At 28.6% G+C, this 13,253-nt stretch overlaps 1 protein-coding gene across 1 annotated transcript; it reads left to right on the top strand.

Annotated features, from left to right (window-relative positions):
* Positions 1 to 2,069: 2,069 nt before the first annotated feature.
* LOC114177051 (protein DETOXIFICATION 49-like) lies at positions 2,070 to 4,171 on the top strand. The gene has a single exon (XM_028062279.1). It carries the CDS (start codon positions 2,324 to 2,326, stop codon positions 3,959 to 3,961), a length of 1,638 nt encoding a protein of 545 aa, XP_027918080.1. The 5' UTR covers positions 2,070 to 2,323; the 3' UTR covers positions 3,962 to 4,171.
* Positions 4,172 to 13,253: the final 9,082 nt, after the last annotated feature.

The raw sequence follows: 13,253 nt of genomic DNA on the forward strand, positions 1-13,253 counted from the left end.
GACGGATATGGATACAGGTACGGGACGAATATTTATCGAGTAGGTAGGATATGAGGGAACTATTATCCGTATCCTACCCGCCTGTTGACATCTATACTTGAGAGTATATATTTGAGATATTACATTAATTATAAAAGTCAATTTATATTATATAAATGATGTAAATTAGACGCAATTTTTAATGGTAAGAAATGCAACTTGTATGCAGTATACCTGAATTTGTAGACATTGTTTAAGAAGTTCCTACGTGCTTGGTCTTGAGTGCATGGTTCAAGCATGTCGCGGTGTAAACTCTGGGTAGTAAAGCAGATATTGCACTATATATTTTGAAACTAGTGTGCGTAATGAAATAAAAAGTATCTATAATAATAGTGTAAAAAGTGTTATAAAAGTAATATTTATGAATTTAGAATATATATAAAAGTGTCATGTCAGCGTAAAAATGAGTAATTATTAAACTTGTTTAATGCGGGCCTGAATGGACGTTAGGCGGAAAAGAACCTTAGGCCACTTCTAGCGTCAGAGAATCGTGGTTCCGTGTGAAACCCAATTTGGACTCAGTATCATCCTTTCCGCCGGATTTCTTTGATAATGTTACAAGACGCAGCTCAACAACTAAATCATACTTCATCTTAGCTTAAAATCAATGTTAAAAGAATTATCTTTTAAAAAGTATCTTAATAAACTGACATGTTTTCTATAAATAAAATTAAAATAAATAATTTGTATTTTTTAATAAAAATGAAATAATAAAATAGTCATCCTTAATTTAAATAAATAATTTGTCTAAATTTATTATAAAAAACTTTGTTAAATTATATTTTTTATATTTAAATTATTAATAATATTATCTGCGAGTTTGATTTTACGTATCATTACAACATATAAAATCGGGAGAGTAATCGAACAAAATGATAAAACTATGTAAATTTCTTTTTCTGTACCACATGTTTAATTACTTAGGTGAATGTATAAAATTCAAGAAAATCTAAACCTAATTAAAATTTAATACAATTAAAAAGTCATTGTTATATACATATATATTATCAATATTTTTACAATAACCTAGTTAAAACTTATTTTATTGGTATTATTAACTGCAAGATCACCCTAAATTTACCTTTTTGAATGAATTTTAATTAAGATTGATAAATAAGATTTTAATTCAAAAAAAAAAGTAAATCTAATTAAAAATATTCTTTTATGTTACACCCCTTAAAACTCTTATTATTAGAATTGTAAGGAAATTCTTTTCTGTTACATCTCTTAAAACTCTTATTATTAAAATGGTAAAGAATTCATAAAGTAATTAATTTTGTAAAGTTTAAATTCGATAAAATATTGACAGAAAAAATAATTTCATTTTAATAATTTATTATTTTTGTTGTAAAAAGTAAAGTTTACTAATTTTATGAATCTCTTAATTAGGATCTTAACCATGACCTCTATTTCAACTATATCCATTGTGAATGCAATCACTGCTGTGAAACATGTCTCCATTTCCATAAAAGGAATGCCGAAAGTAACTGAACCCACAATTTATACGGCTGGGATTTCGCCCAGGTGGGTTTAAATTCAATCCCTACTTATAAATGCCGACATGCAATTCAGTCACATGAGTATCGTTTTCTAAAACCTAAGCATTTAATTAAAAATCAAATGTAGCTACCATTTATTGAGCATGGGGTCTCTACCAAAAATAATACAATTTCTTGTTTCCATTGTCAGAAAACATTCTCCTGATATCTAGCTCAGTAATCTTCATGATCAATGTAACGCAACGGTTAATCAATAACATGAAGAACAAAAAAAGAAGAAAAAGTTACATTCACCCGTTTAAATCATTTTACTCATTTGTACTGGTCTGACCCATTATTCGGCAAAATTGATCGATTGAGTGTTTTATTTTTACATTTGGTGAGAGTTGAGTGCGGTTCGGCGGCCTCCGCGTCTCACCCCTCATTGTGTTAGCAGCAGGCCAAATAGTGATATACTCTCATCTCATATACGCTATTGGTCGGTCATAAAAGGTGGCTTGAAATTGAAAAACCAGAAAAGAAAAATATTTCAGAGAGTTTGAGTTGGTAAATAAATGTATATTCTGTAGCACTAGCATTAGTGTGTGTCGACCCTACGTGTGGCCGTGTGTCATACTCTTTCATTTCAATTTGAATGGAACATTCCAAAAATTCATTGCTCAAACCCTTCCTTATAAACCCCTCTGTTACACTCTTGCAAAGTGCAAAAGTTCGCCACCAGCGAAACCTCTATTGTAAACTCTCTTTCGTTGCTTTGTCTCTTGTGAGAAACCGTCAAAGAAACGATGCGCCAGTTATCACCCACCTCAACTTTCTGTGAAAGGAATGAGGGCCACCCAAACGTATCCAATCCCCAATTACAGGATGAGACCAACATGTGCACCACTTTGATCCCCAAATCCCCAACATGTCAACACCATCATCACCAAACACAAAATCCCAACAAAACCCATTTGTCCCTGGCCCTCATCGAAGCCAAGTGTATTTCCAACATATCATTCTCCATGATCCTAACCGGTCTATTACTCTACTCTCGCTCCATGATTTCCATGGTTTTCCTCGGCCACCTCGGAGAACTCGCTCTCGCAGGTGGCTCCTTAGCCATCGGATTCGCCAACATCACCGGCTACTCTGTTCTCTCTGGCCTCGCCATGGGGATGGAACCCATCTGCGGTCAGGCCTTCGGAGCCAAAAGGTTCAAACTCCTCGGCCTCACCATGCAGAGAACCGTGCTCCTTCTTCTCCTCACTTCACTTTTCATCTCATTCTTCTGGCTCAACATCAAGAAACTACTACTCCTATGTGGCCAGGAAGAAGACATAGCCAATGAGGCGCAATTCTATATATATTACTCTCTCCCGGATCTTATATTACAATCGCTGCTGCACCCTCTAAGAATCTATCTCCGGAGCCAATCAATAACCCTTCCTCTCACGTGCTGCGCCGCTCTCTCCATTATCCTCCACGTGCCCATCAACTACCTCTTTGTCTCCGTCCTCAACCTCGGAATCGGAGGCATCGCGTTAAGCGCTGTGGTCACGAACTTCAACCTCGTCGCGTCGTTGGTTATTTACGTTGTGGTATCAGGCACGCACAAGAAAACGTGGCCGGGTATTTCCCGGTCCTGCTTCAAGGGGTGGAAAAGGCTCTTGAATCTCGCGATTCCGAGTTGCGTTTCGGTTTGTCTGGAATGGTGGTGGTACGAGATAATGATTTTACTGTGCGGGTTGTTAGTGAACCCTCATGCAAGTGTGGCCTCCATGGGGGTTTTGATTCAAACCACGGCTTTGATATACATTTTTCCGTCGTCTCTAAGTTTTGGAGTGTCGACGCGTGTTGGAAACGAGTTGGGTGCGGGGAATCCTGCGAGGGCGAAAATTGCGGCGCTCGTGGGCCTCTGTTTCAGTTTCGTGTTGGGGTTCTCTGCTTTGGCGTTCGCGATTTCGGTGAGGAAGGTCTGGGCCACGATGTTCACGGGGGATGGAGAAATCCTTGCTTTGACGTCGATGGTGTTGCCCATCATTGGGCTTTGCGAGCTCGGAAACTGTCCCCAGACGACGGTTTGCGGCGTTCTGAGGGGGACGGCGAGGCCGAAATTGGGGGCGAACATAAACCTGGGTTGCTTCTACCTTGTGGGCATGCCCGTTGCGGTGTGGTTGGGGTTCTTTGCAGGGTTTGACTTCAAAGGGTTGTGGTTGGGGATGTTGGCGGCGCAGGGATCTTGTATGATAACAATGATGTTCGTGTTGGCGCGGACCAATTGGGAGGGTCAAGCTTTGAGAGCTAAGGAACTCACTTCATGTGATTCCAACGAGGAGAAAAAACTGGTGCAGGAGGAAGAAGAAGAAGAAGAAGAGAAAGAGGTTGAGGAAGGTTTTTTGGGATCATGTGCCACCAAAGAAGCCTCTGAGTTAGTTGTTTGATTGGTAATGAGTAACAACAACAACTCATCACAACATTATCGCAGGGATTAATGGTTTATTATATTCAAGATTCATGATATATAGATAGAAAGATCATTCTTCTATACAGTTGATTATTCTTTTGTTGGAAAAGCAAAATCAAGGACAGGATCTATGAATTGAATTTAAATGTATAATACTCTTTCTTCAAAATTGTTTCGATTAACAACACATTTTTGGTTTAGCTTTGAACAAGGGAAAAACCAAAAACATCGTCAAACTTACTCCATCTTTGTCCTTTCTATATACTCAATTTTGTTGCTTCTGGTTGAATTGATTTGGGTGCATGTATTTTCTACTTTCTGTGAACGCCTAACCAGCTCCATGTCACGATCTTATCACGTTTTCCATTCAAGCGTGAATAGCCATTTTATAATGCTTAAATTTGCAGGGAATGAATTCCCGTGTTTTATTTTATTCGCTTTCTGATCTATCCCTAACTAATACACCAAGATTTCATCAAAGAAATAAAAATACTGAAAGTGTGTTGCTATTTGAAACTGTTTTTTTCTTTTTCTTATTAGATACAATTATTTTTCAAGTGGTGAGATAAGTGAAAATAGGTTATACGATTTTAACTTACAAAACTATTTATTATTCTTTTTTTATCTTGACTATTTTTAGAGAATAGTTATCTTTCTACCTAAATATCATAAATTTGTTATTATCTTTTTTTCATTGAACATTAGTTATTTTGTTATAAAAAAGAATAAAGTCTAATAATTCACTTATATATTTAAAAGAATTATATTTTAACTCTTATTTTTTGGTTATTATCTTTTATTTTTTTATATGATTTAATATGAGTCATTAATTTTTAAAAACAATAAAACAGAAATCATAATATCATTATACGTATATTTATAATACATTTATCAACTTTCAACAGCTTCATACCTTTTAGTCCTATCATAACCTCTCCAAAGTTTATTGGAGAGATATCAATTTTCTTATCAACAACTTTTCACAGATATTGGATATAGATTATTACTTACATAAGATCGTCACTGATCTAACAAGAACTTGATAATGAAGCGACCAATATCTATCTTCTTCTTTTTTATTATTATTTTACTATATGTTTATACTTATTAACTTACTACGGCTCTTTTTTTCCTATTAAAGAAAATAAAACAAAATGAATAACCGTTTAACAATTTGATAAGCCAGACTTTCATGTATATTTCTATCATCTTGATCTTTAGTCAACCATGCATAAAATCTAATATTAAGTAATTCATGGACTAACTTACATAGTCTATCATATGGTATCCACCAATATGACATTCACACTTTTACACCTGACCTGAATATTATATTCAAGTATCCATAAAACTCTTAAACGTAAATAATAAACTCTAGGTTAGCAGCTACGCTTACCGAATCACGCCTATATTATAATCATCTGAGAATATATTTTAAAAATAGGTGATGCATGCTAATTTTCTTTAAAACTTTATTTTTGAGTTTTGTGCGCAATGTTTTCAAATAAATGTAATAAATGATAACAAAAAAAATACTTTCTTCTACTATGTCTTTTTTTTAATTAATTAATTTGTGATCTCTTATGTAAAGCGTAGTCAATTCACGAAAACTAATCTTCATGTAAGTCTAAGTTTCCAAAGGTTAGAAATCGAGCTCTAATCTCTTAGTTAAGTGATATGAGTTTCTCACCACTTCCGTCAGCTCAAGTTTGTACCGAAGGTCTATTTTATCTTAACCACAATTATTTTATTTTATTATTTTTATAAGTGTGTGCATGTAACACATTTAGTGTGTTTTCATCCCCAAAACAATTATCTACGATTAAAATACCTATGGAAAACAAAAGCAATTAAGAGATTTTGAAGTCGAAATAGAAAAAGTAATATATAATGCAAAATTTGACAATTTTTTTTTAATATTGTAGCACGTAGGTTATATATTCTTTATTTAGAGTAAGCTGAAGGATGTTGATAATAACCATTTTACATTGTTTAAAAACTTGTTGACGATATTTTATTTGTTTTGAAAACTATAGGAGCCTTCTGAAGGTTTTAAAATTGTAGCACCTCCATTTTACTTCTCTTAAAAATAAATAAAAAATTACTTTTGTTAGAAAACTCACGCATGTTGGTTTTGATTTTGATTCATTTTTATATCATTCTAGCTTGGACGTCATTGTTCTTACTAAATTATGTTATTTTTCAAATAATTATTTCCACTCATATGTTTAAATATATAGAAACACTTCATTTAACAATAATAAAACAATGTTTTGGAGTAATACTAAGTCATACGTAAAAGCCTGTAGAATCAAAGTTGGAATAAAACAAGCATTTACCTTCCCTGATCTGGTTGAGGTCTAATGTCGGGTTATTGGCAACAAAAATTGACCAGCCGCAATCTGACCAGTATTCTTATGTCGATTATTATTATTATTTATTATTTTTCGAACTAAAAGTCTCAAAATGTTAATTTGAAGGAAGAGAATTACTTATAATATTGCTAACTAGTACATGTGATGAACTCCACATGTATCAGATATAAGTTCTGTCATCTTTTTCATCTCAGTCAAATCCAATTTGTTCTCTTTCAATGTAAACTTGTGTTCTTTGAACAAGTATTTTTAACAGTCAAAAAAAGGAATACATTGCATTAATTACGTAACCTGGCATTAAAAAAAAAAAAAACTAACTAGGTCATTTCATAAAACAAACGCATTGTACTTGATTAATATTTGGTCGATGAGTAAATTTTGCAGCATAGCCTTGACGTACATTCTGCAGGAACACTAGCTTGGATTTTCTTTTTCACCAACAATACTGCATGTTGACCTTTTGAATCGTTAGTTGTTAGGATCGAAGCTTATCATAAAATTCACGTGCAATAATACTATATTCCAAGGAGATGAAAAGTAGATAAACATGTAAATAACCGATCTTTGAATGTGTCAGAAAGGAGTGTTCACACTTAGCGTCATCATAATCATGTAAGAAATCAAATAGCTGGGTCATGAAATTCCAAAGGACGAAATTATTGAAGGAAAAACCTGAGAAGAAAAAGAATATATATATATATATATATATATATATATATATATATATATATATATATATATATATGCACACAGCACACACGTGGGATTTTGGATTAACAAACCAAGATAAAATGAGCTTGAAATAGTAAATTAATCTAACATTTAATTGCTGTAGAATCTCGAATAATATGTATTTTGAAGTTAAGATAAATACAAAGAATTCAGATGTGGTCGAGCTCCAAAATATTAGAGGAGAAATTTATCTAAAAAACTCTCAAATATTTGGTATTGATTTTGGACATTGACCTTAGATGAAGTAGGAACATTATCAAAAGTGAAGAGGTTGTGTTTTTCTGCATCCCATTCCTAACCAATCTAAGAGCCGTACTCATGCCTCAACTTTCTAACTATTCAACTTTGGGTGTTGTTGAAGTTTTTCTCTTTCAATACGGTAGCTTCAGCTAAGAACATCTGTTTTTCGTTTTCCGTTGCCGCAAGACGTGTCGGATGGACGCAAGTTCCTTGTGGTAGTTGTTTGAAAATCTTTGCTCTGTTTTTCCAATCATATTTTTCAAATGTTTATGTGTAAATATTGGGGGCTTTGAAAAATATTGATAACTGAACTTTGCTGCAGGAAAATTCTAACTTCTTTGCCCTTGTCCTGGAATCGTTTTCAGATGAAAACGGTTGTCCATGTCCCCGATTTTGTTCACACACTATAGTTTAATCACTTCAAATTTATACTATCACAAGCTTCTTTCAAAACTATGTTTATTGTGCAGTGAGAAGAAAGAAGAAAGAAGAAAACAACTAAACTAACTCCTGTAATGTAATGCAGTGCGTTTGGCATAATTAAATTAAGTATGAAACCTTATATGAACAGTTTATAATTTATTATAAATGGATTAGTAATTTAGTATAAATAACCTTTTAATATATATATAGACAGAGATATATATTATATATACACATTTTTTAATAGAATAATAATATGGATTGTCGAACTCTTTTAACGAAATTATGACTGTAAAAAAAATATCAAATTAAAATTTAAAGTAATTAATTTATTTCTTACTATATTCGTAACGTAAATTTATTATTTAAATATGATTATATAATATTTAATTTTACTCTGTTAACTTGTAACACTCGGTTTAAGTTAAGTATACATAATTATATTAAAAGGTAAGACACAATAAGTAACTATACAGACATTCATATATAATGTTGAAAGAAAAAAGAATGTCACATAATTATTCTAAAATTCTAAGTATATATTTATATTTTTTTTATTTAAATTATATATGTAAATTAATAATATTAAAAGTGTTAATTGAATAATTAAAGTTAATATATATATATATATATATATATATGTAAATTTTAAAGTCTGTATTAATTCAAACTTTTTAAATAACGATTTTTTAATATAATATACTATACATATTAGCTTAAAAGTACATATATTATATTTATTAAATTAACAAAAAAAACTTACATGCCTGTTGCAGTAATATACTCTAAGTAAGATATATTCGGTGGCCGATTTTTGACCAATATTTTGAGAGTGTTTAATTTTTTGTTGAATTACTCTTTTGATTTATTTTTTCGTTCAAAAAATCAAGTTAGTCATCTAGTATTTTTTTTGTCAATTTGGTTTTTATTTTTTAAAAATTCATGTATTTTGATTTTTTTCGTTTTTAAAGTGGAGCAATAATTTTTCGTCAAAATTGATACTAGGATTATGTCAATTACACCAACAAAGCAAACCATCCTTATTCACAACTTCAATTTTGATGAAAAAACTTTGGTCCGATTCAAAAAATTTAATGAAAAAAATGAAAAAATTACATCATTTTTTAAAAAATCGAAACCAAATTGAGACTAAAAAAGATTGGAGGACCACATTGTTATTTTTGAACGAAAATAAGAACCAAAGAGTAATTCCAAAATTTTTATATAAACTAGTAAAAACATTGTATTTAATTTTTTTATGATAATAAAAATAATAAAATTATAATTAACTTTATTATAATTATAAATTTAAATATAAAAAGATTTTTATTTTCTTGTAATTAATTTTCGTTTATAACGATGAGTTTAAATAATAATCAAATAAAAAATGGTTAAATTAGACGGATAATCACTTAAAAAATAATATAAATTAAATAATTATTTTTATTTAAAAGGTAAAATTAAAAAATAAATGTGGGAAAAAAAAGACTTTTCCTCATCAATAAATATAAATATATAAAAATTTATTACAATATCAAATATATATTATACATTAAAATATTAATTTTAAAAAAAATGTATATGAAATTATATAAATATAAAAACAAAATGGAGGGGTCATGGCTAGAGATGGTGAATAAATTGGTTTTTTGGGTATTGTTCGAACTCGTCCCCATTTTGACAAAGACTCCCCGCATTGATTAGGTATGGATATGGGTATGGAAAATCCTCGACTTTTTTCAATTGGATATGGGGATGGGGAGATCTACATATCTCTGTCATAATACTTGTCCCTACCATATCTCTATTTTTATTTCTACTAATGATTTGGTTTGTCATGAAAGTCATTCGCATTTCCATTATATTTTTCATCTTATTATAACCTTTGTAATTATGTTAAAATGATATATGTCAATTAAAAAAAATATCTCTCACATTTTAATATTTATATTATTTTTTAATATTTTTATTTATATATTTTCCTTTCAAATGATAATATTTAATACTCTCAATTTAAATGTTTAATAACATAAATATTTCGTTTACTAGGTAATATAAAAAATATTCTTTACTTATTATTATTAATTTTTGTTTCATTTGAATAACTCTTTTGTTTCGCTAAAACAATTAATTTTTGTTATTTATCAACCATTGAGTATATATATTGATATTTGAAAAATTTTCTTATATCTCTTAGGTATTTTTCATATTATCATACCATTAATTATACATTTGTTTTTTCTTTGTGCGATTTCTTTCAATAGTCTCTAATTATTTATAAGACATACATTTGTTAATTTTTTAATATTTTTATTTGTTATTTTTTTATCATGTATAATACTATTTTGATATAATTTATCTATTTATTTTTTATTTTTTAACTCATTATCAATCATACTATATTTTTTTTCAGTATAATTGTATAAATAACTTTTATTTACTACAATATAAAAATCTGATGTAATTGACATGAATATTTTTTTATCACCCTTCAACATATATTGGAGTTCAAAATATATAAGATTTATGTTAAAATTTTATTATTATGTTTATTATTTATTTTTTGTGTCATTTTGATGAAATGATGTATTATAACTTTTATTAGTGTATAAAAAATAAATTCATTAGAATTTAAAAAATTGAATTAAACAAACATTTAAAATATATTTTAATTTAAATATTATTTTTCTTTTATATTTTTTTGAAAATATTTTTTAATTTTATCAATTAGGTTTCATTAATATTTGCAAATTTAATAATATTTTGGTTCTCATGAAATTTTATTTGGTATTCTAATCTAAAATGTAAACAATTATAATTTATTTCAAAGTATTTTATATAGAAGAAAAATTATCCTCCTAATATTGAATATTTGATTATATTATGTTTCCTTTACCGTAATTTGTTATTATTTTATAAAAATTAATTAAAATTAATATTGAAATAGTATGAAAATGAGTACGGGTATGGGTATAAGATTATACCCGTTACTTGTTAAGGATGGAGATGCGACAAAAGTTTGATACCCGTTGAGTTTGAGTATGAGAATGAATTTTTTCTACGAAAATAGACATGAGATAGTGAAACTCCTCCCCATCCCGTCCTCTTGTTATCCCTAATCATGGTCCTCTTTGTCCATACTAAGATATGTCGTTGGATATATCTATTTCTTATCATGTAAATTTGTGTGATATTAGCTTTTCGTAGTATTTTATATCCATACTTTATATCTTAAAAAAAATTTCAACTAATGAATTTTTCAAAGTTACATATGGAAACGCATATTATATTTATTAAATTTATTAAATATACTAAATTAAATGCATATCATAGTTAATATATATATATAAGGTATATTTTTATTTATTTATTAAATATGATAAATTATAATTTGTAGTAAAAGTATTAAATATACAAAATGAGAGAAAATTAGTAAGTATTAATTATTATTTGTATATGTAAATTTTAAATTTTGTAAACTAATTCAAATTGCATATAGAGGGAGAGAGGGTATAGAATGTTAACCAAAAAATATTTTTTTATTTTAATTTTATTTATTTAAATATTTTGATTGTCCCTTTGTTAGAGAAGAAAAAACTGGTCATCAAAAAGTAATTATTTAGAAACTTATTTTTGTCACTAATTAGTGCGAGAAATAATATTCCTTATTGATTAAGAGGGTAAATATTATGTTGATGGAAATACCGAACTTGCTCTTCTGACTTTATTTTGTTATAAAACGTGTCATTAATTTTGCTAGTTAAGAAATTTTAAATTTTGGGGGCAATGAATTTTTACTCTTAATAAATTTAGTTTTTAATAATAATAAAGTATATCTAGAGTGTGTTAAAACATGTTAATAACATTTCTCATACCCTACATCACCACACATTGTCCAGATACACTTGAGATGTGATTAAAATATATATATTTGCAATACATTATTCCTTAATTATCCAAAGTCAATATTTGTACAACGATAAATTAAGCAACCAAATGGATGGTGACAATTTTTCTTTATGAAATTTATTTGGATAAGTTTGACTATTCATTATTAATTTCATCAATATATAATATTCGTACAATACGGATATTTTTGTCATAACACTTGTTTCTAGCAATCAAATCATCCTAGTAACATTCCAAAATACATATATAATAAATAAAACATAGTAAATTGCATACTATTTTTTCAATGTCATATTTAGCCTGCTTCAAAAGTACACATCGAAATATATGAGATAAAATTGATATAATGTCAGCGAGGTGTTAAGAGAAATATTTTTTCAATATATTCTTTACCAAAATTCAACATGAGCATCAAAATATCATTTGTGTCATTGAAACATTTGAATGACTAAACTATAAAAAAAATAGAATTGTTACAACATCTATTTGGCTTGAGTGATTAACTATGATACAATTATGACATGAGTCACAAAAATTCAAGAGAGAAAGAAACGATATGACTTCTCGTTCAATTGAGTTATCATCCAAAACTTAAACAATGAATCTTCTCACTTAACTAATGTCAAATCTCACATGATTTTTATTCTAACTTAACTAAAACAACTAAAAAATTTAAAATAGTTTTATATATATATATATATATATATATATATATATATATATAATATAAAATCATACTTATTTCAATTCAATGACATTCAAAGCAAACAATCTCATAAAACAAAAGATCCGATAACAAAAAACATACATCACACAAAATCAAAAATATATCAAAATAACATTCATTAACTCAATTCAAATTAATGCAAACAATGTCTGCCAGTAATATACTTTTTTATTTTATCATCAAAATCGAATTATGATCTCACATTTTTCAATAAAACACAATTAAATCCACAAGTGTTTTTCATAGGTCTTCAAGGTTCTACTCACAGCATTATCTTCCAAACTTGTAAATCAATCTACTATCTCTTGCCTAAATTTCTCCCAATTTAAATTTGTAAATAAATTTGCTATCTCTTACCTTAATTTTGTGTTCTTAAAAAAATTGATACAAAAGTATAGAAAAGATTTGCATTACCACACGAAACCTCGTTCACAGAATAAATATATCAATACGAATCTAATCTAGCAAAAAATCATTCATCTTACTCGGTCATAGCATATCAACGAACAAATCTACAAATAAGACACTTAAGATTTAGGGAAAATATTACTTTTATATGTTATATAATATTATGTGTATAACTATTAAAATAATAAAAATATATGTTTTTCATTTAATTTATATTTTCGCCTTTAAACCTATAAAATTGTTCCTAAAAATACTTCATCTTTATGTTATAAATTTATATGGACCTCAGCTAGCCGTTTAATTTGAAACTGAAACACATCTTGTTGATATTGAGTTTATTTTAGGGGGAGGAGATTTAACACCATCAAGAGTACACTCATATAAAAAAATCAAAAGATCATTTCTAATCCAAAAAATAAATTTGTGAATAACGCAGAATAACATAAAAGTTGGTC

Source organism: Vigna unguiculata, chromosome 3 (genome assembly GCF_004118075.2).
Source record: "Vigna unguiculata cultivar IT97K-499-35 chromosome 3, ASM411807v1, whole genome shotgun sequence".
Classification (NCBI taxonomy): Eukaryota; Viridiplantae; Streptophyta; class Magnoliopsida; order Fabales; family Fabaceae; genus Vigna; species Vigna unguiculata.